Source organism: Aquarana catesbeiana, linkage group LG05 (assembly GCF_042186555.1).
Source record: "Aquarana catesbeiana isolate 2022-GZ linkage group LG05, ASM4218655v1, whole genome shotgun sequence".
In the NCBI taxonomy this organism is placed as follows: Eukaryota; Metazoa; Chordata; class Amphibia; order Anura; family Ranidae; genus Aquarana; species Aquarana catesbeiana.
This window is the reverse complement of record NC_133328.1, coordinates 223,450,588-223,476,228: the sequence shown is the minus strand read 5'-3', so window position 1 is coordinate 223,476,228 and position 25,641 is coordinate 223,450,588. Positions and strand designations below refer to the sequence as shown.

Sequence of the window (25,641 nt, the reverse complement as noted above, 5' to 3'; positions counted from 1 at the left end):
TACGCCAGTGTCTTAGGTGATGGACGTGTAAAGATGTCCTGTGCTGAGCTCCAAAAGGAATATCCTATATCCTATACTGGGGCAAGCCAGGCGAACCGGATCCATTTCAAAGTGTCTTTTCTAGGCCGAATTGAATCGTACCCGGGCCTCGTGTCCGAAGAAATGAGGTTTTACCTGTAACGCTTCTCTTTTTAGAGAGCTGGACCCCACATATCAGAAAATGGTTTTCTATCCTTATTTCTGGCCGGTGCTTTACAGGCCAGAACTGTTCGTAGGGGGCCCCAGTCTCTGAAGGTTTTTTTTCAAACGGAGCCCACCGCGGGAGGTGAAGATTGGGTCTGTATAACAGAACCCTGCGGCTGGATAAGGTAAGGGGGATTACACAGAATTTTTTAATTCTAGTGGGTTTTCTCCTTTAAGGTAAATGCATGCTATGCCTATTGTCACCACCGGGGGCTGCCAAGAGCACATACCTTCTCATGCTGATGTCATGCTGATGTCTGTCTGTGTTTCCACGCTGCACAAGCTCCTCCGGCCGGCTCAGGTAGGATGGGATGGGGGCTCTTCTTAGGGATATCTCCCCCCAGACTAGGGGGAGGCCGCAGGTGGTCTGTAAAGGCGGTTGTACACCGCACTTTTGCTGCTGCCATTGCCAGGTGCAGGCCCCATTACTACCGGCCTCTCCCCTCCCCCAGCCTTCCCTCCATGCTGTCCCAGAGGGTCGGCTTGCGCTGGAAGCGCGCGTTTTTCGAAAAACGAAGAGGGGGGGGCGGGGCGTCAGCACGGCGAGACGAGTAGCTCAGGGGAAAGGGTGATTCTGTGAATGCACTGTAGACTCCAAGGGTAGTGTAAAGAGCACAGCTGCGCTCAAATCCCTGAGTGAAAGTCTGGCAGCATGCTCAGACGCCCACAGATGCCGGCTGCAGGCTATTAAAGGCACAGATTACAGGTGCACTAATCCTTTGGAGGGACACAGAGCTGACGGTCGCATGCAAGGTGGGACACAGGCATTCTCCTAGCCAGCATTTACTAAGAGAACACCAGACTGGGCATTTGGTAGCAAGGCTTTTGCCAGACTACATCGCTCAGCAGTCAGTGTTCATTTTGTGATACCTCCACCTTGTTGCTTTGCACTATGGGTAGAAGAGGTTCAAATACCCCAAGAACCAGAGACTCTAGGGGATCTCGTTTAGGTTCTGAGGACCCCCTTTCTGCAGCATTCTCCCCCCCTGAGGGGCCAGGGACGACTAGCCAGGGAGAGCCGTTGGGGTCATGGGCTACACCTGCTTTTGGCACTTCAGCCCCTGTATACATTACATAGGAGGTTTTTTCCTCAACCATTAATGGTCTAGAGGAAAGATTAATGGCTGTAGTTGCAGCTTCACTCAGTGGAAGAAAACGCACTAGGTCTTCCTCTGTTACCCGGGACCCTCAGGAGAGGAGCTCTGGGATAGGGGAGAAAAATCCCTTTCAGAGGATCGGGATGGGACGGATGATTCCTTCTCTGAGGAATCAAGTGGAGAAGGGATCCTTGCTGGATTGGTCCGCTCCACATTTAAAGTACCCGTGTCTGAATCAGTTAAAGAACCCTCTATTTCTTTGGGGTCACTGAAGCCTCCTCAAACAACACATGCTTTTCCTGTACATAATTTACTTGAAAAAGCTCATTTATTCTGAGTGGGATCACCCAGATAAAAACGTTTTTTTCCGCCTGAAAAAGTTTTCAACACTTTATTCTATGGAAGAAATGTTTATAAAGATGTGGGGGATACCGGCTGTTGATGCCGCCATTTCCTCTGTAGTCTGACTTGTCCTGTAGACAATGCTCAGAGGCTCAGGGATCCTGTTGATTAAAAGATAGAATCCCTATTGAAGGATATTTTCTCCTTAGCAGGTTCAGTAGCTCAAGCTGCAATGGCAGCAATCGCAGTCTGTCAATACTTAAGAGACCATGTTAAACAGCTCATCAAAGTTTTACTTGAACAGCAGGCCCAGGAACCTTCCAGCGGCCTTATGTTTTGCTGTTTACGCCATTAGAGATTCTATCATGCAAACCCCTCATTTTTTCACTTGGGTTGGTGCGTATGCGTAGAATCTTATGGTTGAAAAATTGGTCAGCTGAAGCACCATGTAAGAAACTTCTGGCTGGATTTCCATTTCATGGTGCAAGGTTGTTTGGAGAAGACTTGGATAATTATATTCAAAGGTTCTCTAGTGGGAGAGCACTCTCTTACCTTTTAAGAAGAGGAGTAAGCGTCCCTCTTTCAAACGGACTCTTTTCCCCAGTGCCAGGGGCATTAGCCTCTAGGCAGTCGCGACGGTCTTCTCCGTCTGGGTCAAGAAACAAGAGTCAAACCCCAGAGACAAAGAAGTCCTGGGGGAAGAAGCCTGCTAGACAGGACTCTAAGACCTCTTTATGAAGGGGCGCCCCCGCTCGCTCGAGTGAGGGGAAGACTGCTACAGTTTTCAAGAGCTCTGGCAGGAGGATTTCAGGACAGATGGGTAATCTCCACGGTAACCTTAGGTTACAAACTGGAGTTCCAAGAGTTTCCCTTTCCTCGTTTCCTCAGATCAAGTGTCCCCAGAGATCCAGAGAAGAAGCAGTCACTCCTAGCGGTAGAGCGACTTTTGTCGCAAGAGGTCATTATGGTGGTTCCCGCGAAGAATCAAGGATTGGGTTTTTATTCCAACCTTTTTACGGTCCAAAAGCCAAATGGGGATGTCAGACCCATTCTGGATCTAAGGCATCTGAATCGGTCTTCCCGCATGGAATCAATTTGGACAGTAGTCTCCATCCTGCAGGGAGGAGAATTTGCTGGCATCGATAGACATCAGTGATGCATATCTGCATGTGCCCATTTTTCCTGCTCATCAGAAGCTTCTGCACTTCGAGATAGGAGGGCGTCATTTCCAGTTTGTGGCTCAGCCTTTCGGGATAGCCACTGCACCTCGAGTGTTCACAAAGATCTTGGCTCCTCCTCTGGCCAGATTAAGGGCTCAGGGTATAACTGACATAGCATACCTAGACGACCTGCTCTTGATAGACCGGTCAGTAGCCTCGTTGAACGGGAACTTGAGGACCACAGTCAAGTATATGGAACACCTAGGTTGGATTCTCAACCTAGAAAGATCTTTCCTAAAACCAGTAAGAAGACTGGAGTATTTGGGTCTGATCATAGATACAAGCCAGGAAGAAGGTATTTTTTACCTCAGGCAAAGATCACTGCCTTAAGGGAGCTGATTCTGGTAGTCAGGACCTGGAAGGGTCCTTCTGTCCGCCTTTGTATAAGGCTGCTGGGAAAGAGGATAGCTTCGTAGAAGCAGTTCCCTATGCTCAGTTTCAGTCAGGACTGTTGCAACACAGTATCCTGTCGGCCTGGAACAAGAGGGTTCACGCATTAGATTTTCCGATGCACTTGTCTCAGGCAGTGCGTCATTGCCTCAATTGGTGGTTAATACCCGAAAGCTTCGGGTTGGGGAGCAGTTCTGGAACAGTCTGCGGTCCAAGGGGTATGGTCCAAGACCGAGAGGTCTCTACCCATCAACGTTCTGGAGATCCGTGCGGCATATCTAGCCCTGAAGACCTGGACTCTCAGGCTGCAGGGTTGCCAGGTCAGGATCCAGTCCGACAATGCCACAGCAGTGGCTTATATCAGATTTGTGGCAGGGACAAAAGATCCTCTTGCAGATGGGATGGATGCGTTGGTGATTCCGTGGCATCGGTTCTCACTAGTTTATGCATTCCCGCATATTCTGCTACTGCCACGATTCCATCGCAGGATCAGGCAGGAAGGTTGGTACTTCTGGTAGCCCCACTTGGCCCAGGAGGACTTGGTATGCAGAAATAGTAAGGATGACGGTGGGTTCCCCGTGGACCCTACTGTCACGCCCAGACCTGTTATCTCAGGTCCAGCGTTCCATCCTGCCTTACAAACGTTTAAAATTGACGGTTTGGCTATTGAAACCCAGGTTCTGAAGAGCCGTGGGGTTTCAGGTCTGGTGATATCTACCTTGATCAATACAAGGAAGCCAGCTTCCAGAGTAATTTATCATAGAGTCTGGAAAGCTTATGTATCCTGGTGTGAATCCAGGGATTGGCATCTCAGAAAATATGTGATTGGTAGAATTCTTTATTTTCTACAATTGGGATTAGAGATGAAGCTGACCTTGAGTACCATCAAGGACCAGGTCTCGGCCTTATCAGTATTATTTCAACGGCCACTTGCTTCGCATTCTTTGATCCGAAACTTTATGCAGGGGGTGACGCGTCTTAATCTTCCGGTTAAGGCACCCCTAAACCCCTGGGACTTAAACTTGGTTCTGTCTGTTTTACAGAAACAGCCCTTTGAACCAATACGTCAGATTCCTTTGGTCTTGCTGAAAAGGAAGTAAATTTTTCTGGTAGACATCTCTTCTGCTAGAAGAGTATCAGAATTAGCAGCTCTTTCCTGTAAAGAGCCTTATTTGATTATGCAAGGATAGAGTGGTATTGCGCCCTCATCCTAGTTTTTTACCGAAGGTGGTTTCATATTTTCATCTAAACCAAGACATTGTTCTGCCTTCCTTTTTTCCAGATCCCTGTTCCCTGGAAGAAAGATCATTACATTCTTTGGATGTGGTAAGAGCAGTCAAGGCCTATCTGGAAACAACTGCTCAAATTTGCAAAACGGATGTTTTGTTCGTGCTGCCAGAGTGTCCGAATAGAGGACAGGCAGCGTCAAAATCTACCATTTCTAAATGGATTCGGCAATTGATTATTCAGGCTTACAGTTTGAAACAGAAGATTACTCTGTTTCAGGTCAAAGCACATTCCACAAGAGCTATTGGTGCTTCTTGGGCAGTGCATCACTGGGCCTCTATGGCTCAAATCTGCAAGACTGCAACCTGGTCTTCAGTTCATACATTCACCAGATTTTATCAGGTGGATGTAAGAAGGCATGAGGATATCGCCTTTGGGCGTAGTGTGCTGCAGGCAGCGGTACAAGGTCCTCAGGTCTGATTGCACCCTACTTGGTTGTGGTTCCCCTCCCCTCAGGTAGCATTGCTCTTGGACATCCCATCAGTAATTACTGAGGCTCTGTGTCCCGTGATGTTCGAGAAATATAATAATTATTATTATAATTATATTTTCTAATTATTATAACAGCTTACCTGTAAAATCCTTTTCTTTCGATGGACATCACGGGACACAGAGGTCCCGCCCCTCTTCTAATACACTTATATTGCTTGGCTACAAAACTGAGGTATCCCTGCAATGGGAGGGATTATATAGGGGGTTGAACTTCCTGTTTAGGGTGTGACCAGTGTCCAATCACCTAGTGATACCTATATAACCCATCAGTAATTACTGAGGCTCTGTGTCCCGTGATGTCCATCGAAAGAAAAGGATTTTACAGGTAAGCTGTTATAAAAAATCCTATTTTGAAAGAGAAAGGAGGGGGGGCGCGATGCGAGGTGGGGGCAGGGCTTAGCGCGGAATTGGCGTCCTCCAACGCGGGAGTGTGTTTAAAAAAAAAAAAAAACATTTGTGCTGGCTGCAAAATTGACATATTTGTATCAGGCTGAGCATTAATAGCAGCGGCAGTGGCTGGACTATTGCTCAAGCAGTAGATGCGATTTCTTCTGGTAGTACCTCTGCTTTGTGCATCGGGCTAAGGTCAGAAGGGGGGGTTGAAACACCCCCAAAAAATTAGCTAAAGGGGTCTCCCTCAAGCTCTGGAAAGCCTACTCATTCTACAAATGGCATCGTCCCCGAGACAGGGGGGCTGGTCAGAGTGAGCATCGGGGCCATGAAATGTTTGCAACTGTTTTCAACACTGCAGCCCCTGTTTACTTTACTAAAAAAGATCTTTTTTGCTCAGCCATGATAGGTTTAAAAAAAAAAAAGTTTAGCGACTTAATCGCATCCCAATATGGGTCAAAATGTGACAGGTTCTCCATTGCCCAGGACCCTCAAACTAAGGAACTAGGGGCGGGAGAAGACAAATTCCCTCAGGGGACCATAGTGAGGCTGATTACTCCTCTTCTGAGCTGTTAAATGTGGGAGAATCAGCTGTTTCAATCTTAAGATTGATGGTGCAATTTTTTGCTGAATGGTCCACTCCACATTTATGTACCCTTAACTGAGTGTTTGGGTTCGCTAAAGCCTCCTCAAGCTGTGCATGCCTTTTCCTGTCCATGCATTGTTGGAAAAGCTTTTTTGTATCTGAGAGGATCACCCAGAAAAGCATTATTTTCCCTCCTAAAAAGTTTTCACACTTCATCCTATGGTGGAGGAAATTCACTAAGTAGGGTATACCAGCAATTAACGCTGTTATATCCTCTGTGGATAAAAGTTTGACTTGTCTGTCAGACAATGCTCAAATGCTTAGGGATCCAACGGATAAAATGTTAAGTTAAAAAAAAAAAAAACACTTTTTTCTCTGGCAGATTGAGTATCTCAGCCTGCGCTGACAGTAATTGCTTAATCGTTGAGAGACCAGCTTAAACAGGTGTTCAAGGTTATCCTGCTCAGCAGGCCCAGGATCTGGCAGCTTTATGTTTGCAATAGTCGCTATGAGAGATTCTAGCCTTGCGCCCTTCGCTAAGCACCATGCATAAACTCCTGGCTAGTCTTCGTTTTGCAGTGAAACAGCTATTTGGGAATGTTTTGGATAATACATCCAAAGAAATTCTAGTGGAAAAAGCACCCCTTTTGCCATTTAAGAAAAGGAGTAAATGTATTTTCTTTTAAAGCTCCTTCTTCTGTGACCGGGGCATCAGCCTCCAGACAGTCACGACTGCTTCTGCAGTCAGTTTCAAAAGGTAATCCTCAGGGTTAACTCCAGGGACAAAAGAGGTCTTGGGGGAGGAAACCTACAAGATACTGAAACCTCCTTATGAGGAGGCGCCCCCGCTCGCTCAATAGGGAGAATTCTTCTGCAGTTCTCAAGAATCTGGCAGGAAGAGTGTCAAGACAAATGGGGGACTTCCTCAATAGCTCCAAGGTACAAACTGGAGTTCCAAGAGTTCCAGTCTCCTCGTTTTCTCAGATCAAATGTTCCTAAGGATCCAGAGAAGAAGTCTTTCTCTCAAGCATTGGACCATCTTTTGGCAAAAAGTGATCATGGTGGCCCCCATGTAAGAGCAGAGGTTGGGGTTTGATTAAATCCAAATGGACATTCTGGATCTCAAAAATCTAAATTCAATTCCTGAATATAACCACTCTTTTTTTTTTTGCATGGAGTCAATCTAATGAGTTATCTCCATCCTACAAGGAGAACTTCTGGCGTCAATCGACATCATACCTCCATATGCCCCGCTCACTAGTAATATCTACTCTTCAAGGTTGAAAATCTTCATTTTCAGTGTGTAGCTCTGCTTTCCTGTCTATCTACTGCACCTTGAGTATTTACAAAGGTTCTGGCCCCTCTTCTAGCCAGATTAAGGGCCCAAGGTATATAACGATTATGGTTTGCCTGGCAATCTGTTTTTGATAGTCCTGTCGGTAGCCCGCTTAGACCAAAGTATGGTCACCACATTCAACTACCTGGAATATCTAGGTCGGTTTCTCAGCCTAGGAGAAATCTTCTTTAAAACCATGAAAAGGGCTAAGATACTTAGGTCTGATCATAGGTACACCCAGAAAAGGGTATTCTTGTCCCAGGCAAAGATCAGCGCCATAAAGGAACTAATTTAGGTGGTCGAAGCAAGATGAATTCTTCTATTCACCTTTGCATGAGGTTGTTGGGAAAGATGGTGGCTTCATTTGAGGCCGTTCTTTATGCTCAGTTTCATTCGAGACTGCTGCAAAACATTATCCTATCGGCTTGGAACAAAGGGTGCAAGCTCTAGATTCCTAATGTGTCTGACTCCAAAGCCTACGGCCACATCACCCTGAAAGCGCCCAATCTCGTCTGATCTTGGAGGCTAAGCAGGGTCGGGCCTGGTTAGCACCCGGATGGACCACCTGGAAATACCAGGTACTGTAGGCTGGGTACGCCGGTGCCTCGGTTTATGGTTAATATCCAAAAATCTGCAAAGGGGAAAATCCTTCCTTCAGTTACCACAGAAGTGGCCCAGATCAGAAATGACCTTGCCCATTATCATTCTAGAAATTTCAGGCAGAGCACTTGGTTCTGAGGGCCTGAACATTCAGTTTACGGTATTGTCCTGCCAGGATTCAATCCAACTATGCCACAGCAATGGCCTATATTAATCACCAAGGGGGCACAAGAAGTTGTGCGGCCCAGAGAAAGGTGAATCGTATCCTATCTTGGGCAGAAAACAATGTACTTTGCCTATCGGCGGTCTTCATTCTAGGAATAGAAAATTGGCAGGCGGACTACTTGAGTCGCCAGCAGTTGTTCCCGGGAAAATGGTTCCTTCACCCCGATATCTTCCTGTCAATATATCAAATATGGGGTATCCCAGACATAGATCTGTTTACATCCAGGTTCAACAAAGAAATAGACAACTTTGTGTCAAAAACAAAGGATCCGCTAGCATGCGGAACAGATGCCTTGCTATTCCCGTGGAAACGGTTCTCACTGATTTATGCATTCCCTCCTATTCGGCCCGCATCCACGAGTTCTTCGCAGGACCAAGCAGGAAGGGAAGTCGGTGATTCTTGTGGCCTCCAGCTGGGCCCAGGAAATCTTGGAAATCTTGGTATGCAGGGATAGTAAAGATGAAAGTAGGGGACCCATGGACCCTACCGCCACGGCCAGACCTTCTTTCGCAAGGTCCTGTATTCCATCCTACTTTACAAACGCTAAATTTAACAGTTTGGCTATTGAGACCCACACTCTGAACAAACGTGGGCTGTCGGGTTCAGTGGTTTCTATCTTGGTCAATGCAAGGGAGCTGGCCTCCATAATTATATATTATGGAGTCTGGGAAGCATATGTCTCCTGGTGTGAAAACCAAGGGTTGCACCCCAGGAAATAGGTCAAAGGTAGAATCTTTGACTTTCTGCAGATGGGGTGAGAAATAAAGCTGGCCTTGAGTGCTTTCTAAGGACAGGTCTCGGCCTTATCTGTATTATTTCAACGACCACTTGCTTCGCTTTCTTTGGTTCGACATGTAATCGTTCTAGCTTATGGTTTAAAGAGGTCGTTTCTACCCTCTCGAATCAAAACGCACTCCTCTAGGGCTGTTAGTGCTTCGTGGGCAATACATCACCAAGCCTCCATGGCTCAAATCTGCAAGGCCGCAACTTGGTCTTCAATTCATACATTTACCAGATTCTATCAGGTGGATGTTAAAAGACATGAGGATGTTGCCTTTGGGTGCAGTGTACTGCAGGCAGCAGTATAAGTCCTCTGATCTCATGGTGCCCTACTTTTGTTGTGTCTCCCTCCCCTCAGTTGGCATTGCTCTGGGACATCCCACATAGTAATTACTATGGCTCTGTGTCCCGTTATGTACGATCAAAGAAAATAGGATTTTTATAACGGCTTACCTGTAAAATCCTTTTCTTTTGAAGTACATCATGGGACACAGAGGTCCCGCCCCTCTTTCTAGTATACACGTGTATTGCTTTGCTACAAAACTGAGGTGCTTCCGGTATGGGAGGGGTTATATAGGGAGGCAACTTCCTGTTTAGGGTGTGCCAGTGTCCCGCACCTAAAGGTGGACTATAACCCACATAGTAATTACTATGGCTCTGTGTCCCATGATATACTTCAAAAGAAAAGGATTTTACAGGTAAGCTGTTATAAAAAAAACTATTATCGGACTCCAAGAAGGAATGGCAAGATCCTGAGAGGCCTTCCTTTTCTAGATGCTGAAAAGATTCCACTTTGATTTCCTCTCATTTGAAATAAGATGCCTAAGCTTGATGCATCTTTTTCTCAAGTCTCAAAAAAATAAGATCTGCCCATTGATGACATGGGCTTGCTAAAGGATGAAATAAAGCATAGATTTTCTTAAGCATGCATGGAAATCTACCCATTCAGATTTTAAGTCGGTTCTTGCCTTGACCTGCATGGCAAGAAATTTAGAATGTGGTTTTTCTAGATTCTTTCCCCACTTTAGGGCTATTTGGTTTATTGCCCGTGCATCTGCAGAATCAGAAGGGATGTTTGCTTATATCTAAGTTTGCCAGGCTGTGGGTTTTAAAGTTCTAGCGGGAGGGAATCCACTTCAACCCCGGATAGTACTTTAAGTAAAGTAAACTTTGTGGCATTCTTTTTTTCAGGCAATCTTTCTGGTCTTGAGCTGGAAGTTATATTCGATCATATTTCAGACAAGAACAAAAACGTTTACAGTGAAAAAGGTTCCTTCCAACGTCTCCACTGTGAGCGTGCATCTCCCTTGCTCAGGCGTGCTGACAGATGTCTTTGTGGAGAGCTGCAAGAACTAGTAGGAGAAAGCTTGAGCAGCTGATCAGTACAGAGGAGTGGTTTGGAGGGAGAGCATTGCCTAGGAGATGGGTTGATGCTCTCCCGCCACTCTGCAAAGTTCTACCTGTGTTATCACCTGAAAACTCCAGGAGTCGTACAGCTGTTCTTCATTCCGGGTCAGGATCTGCAGAACTCCCTGCTGTACCTAATTCCAGGTTCTCTCGCTCCAATCACAGTACTTGCAGATCTGTCAGTTATCTCCCTGAGCCTGTTGGTCACACATCGGCATTCAGAATGGCAAATCAGTAGACTGTAGAAATAGATGGCCAACAGATAGGCAGCACTCTCATCATGAAAAGAGATTTTTCAAGATTTTTTTTCTGTCAAAATAACTATTGTTTGTATGATCACAATGCTGATATTGTAAAATGAAAGTATATGCTGTGACCATAGAAATCCTTTTTAATACAAGAATTTTCTAATGGATACATTTTTTCAGTCTAAACCCCCCCCCCCAAACTGCTCCATGGCGTAAGGGCGCCTATTTGCATATTCCCATTCAGAGCACTCCCCTTTGGTCCCAAGGATCTTTACCAAACTTAGGACAGAGGCTTTCACCTCTTTGCTCCTCAAGTAGATTTCAGTGATATTGCACCTGGATGATCTTCTGTTCTTTGTAACAACAGAAAATCAGTTAGACTCCATTCACACCATGGAATTCTGTGTTGTGGACATTGACATCCGATGAATCGCGTTAAAATCGTGCAAACAGAATCGCAGGAGGCCTGTTGCCCATAAGCAGTTCCAGAACTTCTTTTGAGCGACCGGCGTGAACCTAAACCCATTACATCCTATCTTGATATTCTGGGCTGTGTTAGTGATTCATGCCAGCAGATCTTTCTTCTGGAATAAAAGATTGAGAAGCTATGTGTCCCTGCTTCAGTGTGATGCTTCTCTGAGCTTAGACTAGATTGCCAGCTCTAGGACTAATGTCATCCTCAATTGCAGAAGTTCAGTCAACCAGACTGTACCTTCAACCTTTCCAATTTTTTGTGCTTCAGAGCTGTATTGCCAGATAAACTAAGACCGGTTGATCACTCCTCTGCCACGTGTGAAGAGTTCACTAAAGTGCTGGAGGAGCATCCCTAGCTTATCTCTAGACCTATGCTAGTCCTTCCAACAACATTAAGACTGACCACAGATGCAAGTTCCTGGGGTTAGGAGGGTTGTATATAGGGTAATAGGTGTAGGGTCTTGGTTACATAACAATACAGGGAAGCCATCCTGGAAGCTCAAGGTAGTATAATTAGCTATATCCAATTTTTAGCAGGACATTTAGGGCTACCATTTACAAGTCCTCTCAGAGAACACAACAGCCATGTCTTCCTGGGCTGTGTTTTGTATTTTCTTTGCTTTCAGCAGTTCACCTAAACAAACTCGATCACGTTGTCAGTTTCCTCAGTTATCGCCAAATATTAGAAACGGAGTAAACAAAAAAACAGGAGGTTTTTCTTTTGTTGAAAGAGACATGGGGCTTTCCGCAAGTGGATTTGCAGAACACAAAGGTTCAGACTTACTTTTCCCTAAACACAGATGATGCAGCTTTCAGCACAGATACTTTGGCTCAATCATAGAACTTCCATCTGTGCCATACATTCCCCCTTTTCATCATTCCACAGGTGATCTGGAAGCTGCAGAAGGAAGCAACAAATCATTTGTAGTCCATTCTGGCCCAAAAGGGCTTGCTTCTTGACTCCACATCAACTAGCGGTAGAAACTCCTTTAATTCTTCCTCTAAGAGTATCTGCTGTCACAAGGTCCAATTCTTCACCATCATATCTGTTGAATCTAGGGGATTGGGATCTGTGGAGCAGTTACTGAAGAAGGGGATGGTCCACCGGATTGGGTGGGGGGTCACCGTTACTTCAAATCACAAAGCAATAACTAGACCCGTTTACAGTAAATAGTGTTTTTCTCTACTTGGTGTGTTGAGGGAAACTACAGCCTCTCGATCGCTGTTTCAGTACTGGAATTCTTGAAAGATGAGGTTGATAAATTCCTTGCTGTCAGCACCCTAAGGGCTCATTTAGACTTGCTTTGGCTTCAACAAGGCATTTGGACAGGCTTTGTTAAAGCTCTCTGAACGCTAGTCAAAGCTCCTGTCACTAAATAAAACGGTTAACTTACAGTCCTGTTTACTCCTGCTTTTGCTTTGCTTTGGCTTTGCTTCAAAAATTGTACCCCATGTAGCTTCAGTGGTGCTTCAAAGTGTCTTCAAAGCCTCTATAGAAGTCTATTAACAACGCTCACTTGAAGCCCCACCAAAGCCTCATCGAAGCACCAAGCAGAGGCAGGTGTAAACAGGACTGTAAGCTAACCATTTTATTTAGTGACAGGAGCTTTGACTGGCGTTCAGAGAGCTTTTAACAAAGCGTGTCTGAAGCCATGTTTTGAAGAAAGTGTAAACTAGCCTTAAAAGGTACAATCTCTTTTTTTGGAAGATTGGCTTTGGATCCCCTAATTGCCAGATTTTTGAAGGCTAGTGCCAAGTCTAGTCTAGGTCAAGCTTTTACCTAAACAGGATATCTGTTGTCTTTCAAGCTCTTATCAGGAAAGCCTTTCAAACCCTTATCTACTAACTACATTTTTTTTTCTCAAGACAGTATTTTAGCTGCTGCTAAATTGACCCATCGAGTTAGTGCACTATAAGAGCTTTCCATCAGAGTGTCTTGTCTTTCTATATTGGTGGACTGGGTAGTCCTAAATACACACCTACACACCCAAGCTTTTATTTCCGCTGTATTTTTACAGTTCCCAGGCTATTTATCCTGCGAACCTTCTGCATAAATTCCTCCAGTTACAGGAAGAATCCCACCTACTCTGGATGTGTGAAGATGTTTGCTGCAGTTCCCTGATAGGTCCAGTAGCTTTAGGAAGCCAGGTGCTCTTTTTGTCATACTTTGGAGGAGTAAAAAAAAAAAAATAGATTAAATGCATCAAGGAATTCTATTTTTTATCTTTTTATCCCTTTTAACTTTTATAATTGGTCTTGTTACGAGAACTTTCAAAAGTGGCACAAGTAAATTTTAAGAGGGCTGTGAAAGATTTGTAAAGAGTCTCTAATAGCAATGATCTCAAGCAGTCATGTAACACATCTCCATGACTGTCTCTTGGCAGTATGTCCCCATTTTCTTTTTTTAAATCAGAAAGGTTTTTATTTTGCATAAGAAATAAAATCATACATCATATACGTTGAAACATTGAATGTATACATATTTTAGAGTATTAGTGCAGTTCGTCATGAATACAGTTATCAACATTTTAAAATTGCCAACAGGAGGTTCTATTTGCATTCTAACAAAAGTAAAGGCAATTGCACTATTATCCTTTAACAATAAATTTGACATATAATATGCCTCGTAGAGAGTATATGTCTGAATATCAGATGGTATACTCGGATATTGACTGGAATAGTATCTCCCTTGTATAGGAAAACTCCTGTGTTATATAATATCTTTAAACTGTAAAAAGGGGAGACACAATAATTTTCCAATAAAATCAGTGGGATCAATCTCAGTATAATATAGCTCTATTATGCTTGTCTGTGTTCATTGTGTTTAGTGCAATATAGTATTCTCCAGTATAGGGGGGAGAAAGAAAATATCAATCAATAAAAAGAAAAAGAAAAAAGAAGGAAAGAGATAGAAAGAAAAAAACCATAACAAAACAAAACCAAATCTTGCCATACATTGCAACATTGCATATTCTGCCTCATACCTCTCAAGGAGCGTATTGCCCTGTCTATCCCTTTCTTTTACATACTTTTATTATCCGTATAATGGTCATGTCCACATCAGCCCAAAAGTAACCTATCTTTGATTAGTTGGTGTGGGGCTAGACCAGGAACATCCAGCCATGCTTGCCATATCGATAGAAACTTTTGTGGGACTTTTCTATGTTGGTAGGCAATCTTTTCTCTTATTAAGAGCCTATTGACACTGTCTATCCATTGCTTCTTGGTGGGCACTCGCGGAGTGATCCACCACTGAGCAATTAATTTCCTTGCCATGTATAACATTCGGATGAGCGCTATGCGGGTGGGTGGTGGTATCGACTCGTCATCTATTCCTCCTAATATACATGTTACTGGGTTTCTCTCAAGAGGTATCATAAATATTTCTGTTATTGTGTCTAGCACATCCTTCCAGTACCTAAATAATTTGGGGCACTTCCATATCATATGGAGTAAGTCTCCATGATCACGTTCACATTTTGGGCACATGGGAGAATCTCTAATTCCCCACTTATATAATTGAAGGGGAGTTCTATATGCTCTGTGAAGTAGATAGAGGTGTGAGATTTTCTGAGATGCAGATAGAGAGACCAAGGGGGCGTTTACCAAGCATACATCCCAACTATCTCCGTCTATTGCCCCTATGTCTTCCTCCCAGCGCTGTCTACATGGTAGTCTAGAGGAGTCTTGTATTCGCGTGACAAGGGTGTTATAGCAGCGGGATATCATCCCCTTTTTATTTTCTTCCATGAAAACTTCCTGAACAATCGGATGTTCTGTGTGGTGGATCCTGACAGTTCTGCTCTGGGTTTGTAAAGCATGTCGCAATTGGAGATACTTATAAAAATTGTTATGTGGGATCTCAAACTCTATTTGGATCTGTTGGAATGATTTGAGGGTATTATTTTGATATAGTTGTGAAACAAATTTAATACCTGCATCCTCCCAGTTCTTAAAACCTTTTAATTTTTGTATTTCCTTAAATTGTCTGTTTTTCCAAAGAGGTGTGCAGGACAAAAAACCTGTAACGCCTAGTAATTTTTTTACAAAAGACCATAGCATGATCAACAATTTAACTGTAGGGGCCTCAGGGTCTAGATGTAAGAACCCCGCCTCCAAGCTTGCCAGTGCTGAATAATTATTTTCGTCCCCTAATGTAAGCATCCGAATCGGGTCTGTGTGATCCAATAGGCCCCATCCTCCCAGCTGTTGCAGTTGGGATGCCAGGTAGTACATTCTGGGATGAGGAACAGCAAGTCCCCCCTCCTCCTTGCCATATTGTAATGTGGATAATTTTATCCTTGCTGTCTTTTTCTTCCAAATAAGCTCCCTAAATTGGGTCTCTATCCTATCGAACCATCTCTTAGGTATCCATACTGGGGAATTATTAAAGATATATAGTAGTTGTGGCGCCCAAACCATTTTAATAAGGTTAACTCTCCCAGCCACTGACAAGGGCAATTTACACCAAGTTCTGCTTTTTTCCCGGAATTTAGTCAAGAGGGGCGCCAGGTTCTGATCAATATAGGTGGCCGGGCTCGATGTCACCTGAATCCCTAGGTAGCGAAATGAGCTCACCTGTTGTATCATTTCTGCACCCAGGGGCAGTGGGGTATTCAGGGGGTCAAGTGGCATCAACACCGACTTGTCCCAATTGATGGAGAAGCCTGATAGTTCCCCAAAATCCTTTATGAGGGACATGACCATTTGTAACGTATCTTTTGTCCCCTAAGTACAGCAGGGTATCGTCTGCATACATGGATACCACATCTTTATTTCTTCCTCTCTGAAAACCCACTATTCTTGAGTCCCCTCTAATTTTGGCCCCCAAAGGCTCTAAGGCCAGGGCAAACAGCAGGGGCGACAGCGGGCACCCCTGCCTAGTGCCCCTAAATAGAGGAAAGGGTTCTGAAAGCTCCCCATTGATGCGGATCCTGGCGGTGGGTGTGGCATACAGAAGCTGTATCCAGCGGATAAAGGTGTCCCCCAATCCCATGCTCCGTAGTGTCTTCCACAGATAGGGCCACTCGACACTGTCGAAGGCCTTAGCTGCATCAAGTGAAAAAATTGCCCTATTGCCTGGGTTGTCCGTTGGGAGTTGTAAATTCAGGAATAGCCGCCTTATATTTTGGGCCGTGGATCTCGTGGGTATGAACCCAGATTGGTCTCTGTGTACTATTTTATGAATTACCTTGGCTAACCTGTTTGCTAACATCCGAGCCAGCAACTTAATATCGGACGTGAGTAATGATATGGGCCTATAAGAGCCAGGGGAGTTCGCATCTTTACCCGGTTTTAAGAGGACAACGATGATTGCCTCGTTCATCGAGTTTGGTAGGGAACCTTCCTCTAGTGCCTCATTATAAACTTTTAATAATGTGGGGAGCATAGAGTCAGCATAACGTTTATATACCTCTGACGGGAGACCATCCATGCCTGGTGATTTGTTATTTTTGGTTTGGGATAAGGCAAGATCTAGTTCTTCTGCCGTTAGAGGGGCATTAAGCATGGTCCTGTCTTCTATCTGGAGACTGGGGAGCTCACAGCCTCCTAGAAAATCTTCTATTGCGCTGTCAGTGGGCATCACCTTTGAGGAGTAGAGATTGGCATAAAAATCCCTAAAGACTTTCAGGATATCAGAGGTAGAGGTTTTCAAGGACCCCTGCTCATCACTAATGGCAGGAATAAGAGAGGATGATTGCTGGGACCTTGCCAGTACTGCAAGCATATGTCCAGTTGTCTCCCCCTCCTCAAAGTGTGATTGTTGCAAAAAAAAGCGTTTATTTTCCGCTAACTGCAGTGCCAATTGGCCCGACATTGTCTGCGCGCTTAACCATGCTCTTTTGGTATCTTCCGTGGGGTTATTAGTGTAGGTATTTTCAGTCTCGGTGACCATATTCCGTACCAGCAATTCCCAAGCCTTAGTGTCAGTCTTAATCTGTGAGATTGTTTTAATAAGCTGTCCTCTCAAAAAGGCCTTCGCTGCATCCCAGACCACCCCCAGCTTAGCAGTGCCAATATTATCCTGTATAAACAGCCTGAGTGCTGTATGTATAGGGTCAGGTTCGGCAAACAGCGAAAGCCAGAAGGGATTAAGCTTCCAGACTGGGCGGTTGGTCTTATTTGGCAATGAAATGGTCACCCAGAAGGCAGAGTGATCAGAGATATTCCTATCTGCATATCCCGATTCCAAAACCAGTTGTAGCATCTTATAGTTTCCCAAACCCAAATCTATTCTAGACAATCCGGCATGGGAGGCCGAGTAGCAGGAGTATTTTTTGTCCTCAGGATGTTTGCATCTCCACACATCTATCAATCCTATTTCTTCAAGCATTTTAGCAAAAGGAGTTTTGCCTTGTATCTGACATGTATTAGCAATAGGTATAGGTATTTTATCCTTAATAGCGTTTAAAAAATTATTATAATCTCCCATTGCCAACAGGGGTACTTCTGGGTATTGGGCCATGAAACTTGCCAGGTGTTTAACAATCTCGGAGGTATACGGTGGGGGGATATAAATACTAGCAAGAATACATTTTAGGTTTGATATTGTGCATAGGAGAAATATATATCTGCCATCTGTGTCTATGCGTTTTTGTATACAATTGAATTGAACATCCCTCCTGATCAAGATACTTGTTCCTCTAGAATAGGTGGAATGGGTTGCATGAAACTGGGTCACATATAATCGTGGGTTGAGGCTGGGGGTAAGGCCCGCCGAGAAGTGAGTCTCCTGCAGGCAGACCACCCCCGCACCCAACGACTTGAGATGCCTGAGGACCGCCATCCGTTTGATTGGACTACCCAGCCCCCTGACATTCCACGTCACGATCGTCAGCTTAGTCATCCCCACTCCACCCCAGAAACTTTAGGCAGTCTAATATAACCCTTAGTAGCACCCACCAGTTGTATATCAGTATGATACCAATTGCATAAAAGAAAAAACATATCAAACTTAATTTCCCTCTTCTTGGGACAGTTAGGCATCTGTGGACATGAAATCAGAATACAAAACAACAAGAAAAAATATTTCAATATGTTAGGGTATAAGCACAGAAAAAAATAAGTTTCTAGCTTAAGATATATTGCTCTGTATGGCATAACTCTAAAGGGTGGTAGTTCACCCAACTGTAACAGTTGCATTGTCAGCTTTTCCTCCACACAACAGGTGTGGGGGGGGGTAAAAGCCTTGAAAACTCCCGGTTAACCAGCAGGTCAGTTCTTACAGGGGTTTTACAGAAGCAGCAGGCACGTAATCCTTCCTTGCTTGTAATCAAAAAATGAAAAATAAAGAAGAGTGGGGGGAAGGGGGAAAAAAGCAGGAAGGGTAGGTTGAAATAAACAGGACTCCTCATCCGCCTAAGCCACGGATATGGGTGCAGGGACTGTCCACAATTATCAGCAAGCTCGGGTCTTGAGGCCCGCATTCGGCTCGGGCGCCCTCTCCAAAAAGGGGGGGGAGAGAGATAAAAAAGGGGGGGGGGGGAACAGTAGGCTGGATCCCATCAATCCAACACCAACACAAGGCACATCACTTAGGGGGGAACATCTCTTTGCGGTCTAGCCGCTTTAAGGGCTCTATCTTCTCTATCCAGCCACTGAGCCGCCATATCCGGCCGGTCAAAAAAGCGGGTTTCTCCAAGTGCGACTACCCGCAAGCGGGCAGGATACAGCATGGCATAGGGCAGATTTAGATCTCTCAATCTTCGCTTGACATCCATGAACTTTGCTCGCTGTTTCTGGAGTTCAGCCGAAAAATCCGGGAATAGGGATATCTTGGAGTTTTCAATAGCTAGTTTGCCTCCCATGGTTCTGGCCTTGGCAAGGATGGCATCTCTATCCTTGTAGTTGAGAAGTTTAAAGAGAAAGGCGCGAGGATGATTGCCAGGTGGTAGTGGGCGAGATGGCACTCTATGCGCTCTCTCAACCGCAAATAGTGGAGAGAAAGCATCCTTTCCGAATGTGTTGAGAAGCCATTGCTCAATGAAGGTGACCGGGTCTTTACCCTCTATTCTTTCTGGGAATCCCAGTGCGCGTACATTATTGCGGCGCATGCGGTTCTCTAAATCATCCAAACGCGCTGCGTGCTGGTCTACTAAGTGACAGTTATACTTTAAATCCCTCTGCATGGGTACAAGATCGTCTTCCATCACACTGACCCTGCTCTCTACTGCAGCTGTGCGCTCTCTCAGTTTCTGCATGTCCTGTCTCACATAGGATATCTCAGCTTTGACTCCTTTAACTTCATCCGTCAGATGTGATATGGATTTGTTACATATAGTCACTGCTGAGAGAATGTCTCTGAGAGTGGGTTCAGTATTATCCACTGGCATGCTCAGTGTCTGGGTGTCCTGACATGTGTGTGGTGCTGTACTCACTGTGGCCCAATCTGCAGGGGATCCAGTGCCATCCTCCAGTGGTATAGTGTTGTCTAACTCCAGCCGGCCTCCCTCCTCTTCACTGAGGTCGGATGCGGGCGAGGATGGCTCTTTAGAAGTTTTGTTGCCAAACAGGAGTCTCTGAGCGGCCTCCTTGTATTTCTCCTTCTGTGATCTCTGTGGCAGAGCGCCATCTTGGGCCTGAGTCACCGGCGGGCCGGTGCCTTCTTTTCCCCGTTTTGGCATGCTAATCAGCCGCGGATCGAACGGCGATATGGACCGGACTAGTCACCAGTAGCGTGCGGTTCCGATCGGGGGTGTTATCGGGTCGGATGGGTAATCCGCAGGATTAATTACAGGATTCTCGGCGGAGCAGAGGAGAAGTGTGTCCTGCTACATGCGCTGCCTGGCCACGCCCCCTCATGTCCCCATTTTCTAACAACTTCTGTAGTATGTCTGCAGTGTTTTGAAGCTTTTTAGTTTCCTTTAAGGCCATCTAACCCATTGCCTGTTTGGTCATATTTTATCTACTTTTAGATTAAACATTTTTAACTGTATGTACCTGCATTAAAGGAGTTGTAAAGATAGAAGGTTTTTTATCTTAATGCATTCTATGCATTAAGATTAAAAACCTTCTGTGTGTAGCAGCCCCCCCCCCCCCCAACACCCCCTAATTACTTACCTGAGCCCCATCTCTCTCCAGCAATGTCCATGAATGTCTAAGCCAGGGGTCCTCAAACTTTTTAGACAGGGGGCCAGTTCACGGTCCCTCAGACTGTTGGGGGGGCCGCACTATAGTTTAAAAAAAATTTGAACTAATTCCTATGCACACATCTTATTTGTAGTGCAAAAAAAAAAAAAAAACAGGAAAAAAAAGTACAATATTTAAAATAAAGAACAATTGTAATCAATATGAACTTATCAGTATTTCACAGACTCCCCTCATTACAGAACCACTCCCAATCACAGACCTCCCTCCCCATCACAGACTCACCCCATAACAAAGCCCCCCCATGACAGATCCCCCCATCACAAAGCCCCCCAACACAAACTCCTCTCCATCACAAAGCCCCACATAACAGATTCCCCCCATAACAGACTCCCCCATATCACATACTTCCCCCATCACAGACTTTCCCTATAACAGACTCCGCCATAACAGACTCCCCCATCACAGATCCCCCCCATATCAGTCCCCCCCCATAGCACAGACTCCACCATCACAGATCCCCCATAACAGACTCCACCATCACAGATCCCCCATAACAGACTCCACCATCACAGATCCCCCATAACAGACTCCACCATCACAGATCCCCCCATATCACAGATCCCCCATAACAGACTCTGCCATCACAGATCTCCCCATAACAGACTCCCCCATCACAGTCTCCCCATCACAGATCCCCCCATATCAGTCCCCCCCCATAGCACAGATCCCCCATAACAGACTCCGCCATCACAGATCCCCCCATAACAGACTCGCCATCACAGATCCCCCCATATCACAGATCTCCCATATCACAGATCTCCCATATCACAGATCTCCCCACATCACAGATCTCCCCACATCACAGATCTCCCCACATCACAGATCTCCCCACATCACAGACTCCCCACATCACAGATCCCCCCATATCACAGATCCCCCCCATATCACAGATCTCCCCCATATCACAGATCTCCCCCATATCACAGATCTCCCCCATATCACAGACTTCCCATATCACAGACTTCCCATATCACAGACTCCCCATATCACAGACTCCCCATATCACAGACTCCCCATATCACAGACTCCCCATATCACAGATCTCCCCATATCACAGATCTCCCCATATCACAGATCTCCCCATATCACAGATCTCCCCATATCACAGACTCCCCATCACAGATCCCCCCATATCACAGACTCCCCCATAACAGACTCCCCCATAACAGACTCCCCCATATCACAGATCCCCCCATATCACAGATCCCCCCATATCACAAATCCCCCCATATCACAAATCCCCCCCATATCACAAATCCCCCCCATATCACAGATCCCCCCCATATCACAGATCCCCCCCATATCACAGATCCCCCCATATCACAGATCCCCCCATATCACAGATCCCCCCATATCACAGATCCCCCCCATATCACAGATCCCCCCCATCACAGATCCCTCCCCATATCACAGATCCCCCATCACAGACTCCCCATATCAATATTACACTGCCGCCCCCTATAATATCACAGCACTCCCACTCAACACTTACCTGTATCACGCAGGACGCGAGGCATGGTAGGTCTGCACGGAGGGCGGGACTTTGGAAGTGAGGGGCAGGTGATTGGTTCCTGGGACGGCCCCGATGCCTAGTAACCAATCACCTGCTTCTTAGCACAGAAGGTCCTTTGTCCGGGCCTGTCATGTTTCCCGTCCTGTGTGATGGAGGGAGCAGATGGCAGGGGGAGTGCTGCAGTGTTAAAGGGGCAGTCCGCGGGCCAGATAAAAAAACGCTGGAGGGCCGGATTCGGCCCGCGGGCCGTAGTTTGAGGACCCCTGGTCTAAGCCATCTGGAACACTCCTCCCTATTTGGCTGAGACACAGCAGCGGATACACGGAGCGCTGAGTCAGCTTGGGTGCCCCCATAGAAAGCTGCTGGCTGAGGGGGCACTTGATAGGAGGGAGGGGCCAGGAGCAGCAAAGAGGGACCCGGGAACTATAACATGTTTGTCATTTAAAAAAGAAAATACAAGACTTTGCCATCACTTTAAGGGTTGTGTGACATTTTCATCATTCCCCTAGTTTGTTCTGCAATCTAGAACCCAGTGACCCTCAAGTCTGATGTGGTTTTTACCTTATTCAGTTGGGAAAAATATACTAAGGGGACCTATATTTGTCTTTTGGCCTTTTTTCTGTTGATTGACACCCACTTCAACCCTGGAGTGTTCTGGTGCATTTGATAGATTTTTACAGCTGTATTATCCTATTGAAGTCACTTGACTCAATAATTTTATAAACGTGACACTTCATTTCAGCTGAGTTCAATGAGATTTGAAAATTTCAGGTGTGTGGTTAAAGTACATTTAGTCTAATTAAATTCAAATTAAATCCTTGTGGTAAAGCTTTGTGAATTGACCCTGTTATGTACTTTTGTGTTCTATCAGGCTGGGTTCACACTGGAGAATGAAGAGGCTCACAGCAGAGGTACGCTGCGTCTCCATTCATCGTTTCAGGTCCGATTTCAGCCTAATTTTTTTTGGCTGAATTCAGACCTGAAATGGACCAGAAGACGCACAGGACTCCTGTGCAATTCGTACCGGAGCTTCTGCGGAGATGTGTGAACCAGCTCCATAGAGAGCCGATCACAATCTCCTGCTATGCGAATTGGATGTGAGAAATCCGCATCCAATTCGCAATAGTGTGAACCCAGCCTCTGTGTTTAGTATATTTTGCTACTAATTTAACTGTAACTGTATCAGCATTCTATATGTTATGACAGGAAGAAGAGGCCACGTCATGATTCTGATACTGAGATGGTAGAAGTTGAAGCTGATAAAACTGTGACAGCGGCTTCCACACCTAGAAGGAGGGTCATCAGTTTAACCAGTGTATTGACCTTGCAGAAGGAAATAGAGGACCGTGCTCAAAAAAGTATAATAATATAATATATATTTCAGTTTCTTTTTTTTTAAAACCGTTTCTTTTTTTTTCTTAGGGGAAATGAGGCGTATCGATTTTATTTGAATATTTTAAAGGATGGGTTTGCTAGGCTTTTATTGATGATTAGAATATTTGAATGAAATAGCAAGTGCAATATACATTATGTGCCTATACAGTATCTGGTGTTGTAACCTGGAGTAGCTCTGTAATAACCGCCAGCCAGTTTATTGAAAGCAAACAGTTCATTTATTTCAATCAAAACTAAACAAAACGACAGCTTACTTCAGCCATAGTAGATAACAGTCCAAAATCCTGGTATTGGTAATTTAAGCAGGCTCACCGCTCGTTTTTCTTTGGTCCCATACAGGGGTTAGGCTTCTTTAGAGCAAGGGTGCCAGGTAGGTCAACCAGAGGGGGATCAGCAGCCTGTGTCTCTGTAGGTCAAAGAGCTCACACTGGCTGCACAGCTTGTGAGGCACTCTCTCTCTCTCTCTCTCTCACTTCCTTGACACAGGTGCATATTTCCCTCTGCTGCCTTTCAAGCCTCCCTCCCCCAGGACTTAACCCCTTCAGTACCAAAGTCCTAGTGATCAGGGTTTGAGGACTCTGCAACATACCCCCTCAAATATTGGGGGAATGTACCTGCCATCCAGGACACATTCCTGGTGTCCTGTACATATCCTCCCCCCTCTGCCTCGACGCGGAGGTGTCCGAGGCCATGTGGAACACCCTACAGTGTACCCCAGAGAGGGCATCCGCGTTCTGGTGTTGTTTTCCTGGTCTGTGTTCAACTACAAACTTGAACTCTTGCAATGCCAAAAAACACCTGGTAACTCTGGCATTCGTGTGTTTATTCTGTCTCATCCAGGTCAATGGGGCATAGTCCGACACCAGGCGAAACTTCCTACCGAGGAGAAAATGGCGTAGTGAGTCCAGGGTCCACTTAATGGCCTGGCACTCCCGCTCCACCACAGCATAATTTCTCTCGGCGGCTGTCAATTTTCTACTCAGGAAAACTATGGGGTGTTCCCCCCCATTGACCTCTTGGGACAGAACAGCTCCCAAGCCTTCACTGGAGGCATCTGTTTGAACAACAAATTATCTTGAGAAGTCAGGTAGGACCAGTACTGGGTACTGACACAAGGCTGTTTTAAGATCCTGGAAGGCCTTTTCAGCCTTGTCATTCCATTTCACCATAACTGACTTTTTACCCTTTGTCAGGTCTGTGAGAGGTGCAGCAATAGTGGCGAAGTTGGGGACAAACCTTCGGTAGTACCCCACGATGCCCAAAAAGGCTCGCACCTGTTTGTTCGTGACTGGGCGGGGCCAGGCCTGGATAGCCTCCACTTTGTTCATCTGTGGCTTCACCAACCCTCTACCTACAATGTACCCCAAGTACTTGGTCTCTTCCATAGCAATGGCACACTTTTCAGGGTTCACAGTGAACCCTTCTTTCTTTAGAGAGGCTAAGACTGCCTGCACTCGGGAAAGATAGGATTCCCAGTCTGTACTAAAGATGACAATATCATCTAAATACACAGAAGTGTATTTTTGATGTGGGCGTAAGGTTTTATCCATAGCTCTCTGGAAAGTAGCTGGAGTGGAATGCAAGCCAAACGACATTCTTTTGTACTGGAAATGGCCATCTGGGGTAGAAAAGGCAGTTTTCTCTCGGGCTTAGTTAGTTAAGGGTATTTGCCAGTAGCCTTTGGTGAGGTCTAAGGTGGTAATGTATCGGGCTGGTCCCAACCTCTCTATTAGTTCATCTACTCTCGGCATTGGGTATGCATCGAACTGCGATACCTCATTGAGTTTTCTGAAATCATTACAAAATTGCAGAGTCCCGTTGGGCTTTGGTACCAACACAATTGGGCTCGACCACACGCTCTGCGATTCCTCAGTGATATCAACTTTGAGCATTTTCCAGACTTTCTCTGACACTGCTTTCCTATGTGCCTTGGGGATTCGATAGGGTTTCACTCGGACCTTCACATTGGGTTCCGTGACAACATCATGTTCAATAACCCTAGTGAGACCCAGAAGTCCTGAGAACTTCTCTCTGTTCCTTTGTAAGAACTTCTTTACCTGCTGTGTTTGTGGCTTGGATAGGGAGGTGGAAACTCGGACAGAGTTCACCCCCACCGGGGGCTTAAAACTAACCTTAGCCAGAGCAACTTCCTGTTCACGGTCCTTCCAAGGCTTCAGGAGATTTACGTGGTGTGTCTGATAGGGCTTCCTCTTCCCAGGTTGGTGTATCTTCTAGTTAACCTCCCCAACCTTTTCTACGACCTCAAAGGGTCCCTGCCACCTGGCCAGGAACTTACTTTCTACTGTAGGTATAAGTACAGAGACCCGATCCCCAACCTGGAACTGTCTAAGTTTGGCAGACCAGTTGTACACCCTTCTTTGTGCCTCCTGCGCTTTTTGCATGTGCTCCTTGACTGGAGGCATTACCTTAGTAATCCTCTCTGTCATCTGAGTTATATGTTCTAC

General features: G+C 45.5%; 1 protein-coding gene and 1 pseudogene across 2 annotated transcripts in view; both read left to right on the top strand.

Moving 5' to 3' along the window:
• MLH1 (mutL homolog 1) overlaps positions 1-25,641 on the top strand; it is a 178,449-nt gene that overhangs the window by 77,458 nt on the left and 75,350 nt on the right. For both annotated transcript variants that reach the window (XM_073630591.1, XM_073630589.1), the window contains exon 13: positions 22,988-23,139. In XM_073630591.1, the coding sequence (XP_073486692.1) occupies positions 22,988-23,139 (152 nt within the window). The remainder of the gene's footprint in view (positions 1-22,987; positions 23,140-25,641) is intronic.
• Positions 7,858-7,973, top strand: LOC141146350 (5S ribosomal RNA; annotated as a pseudogene).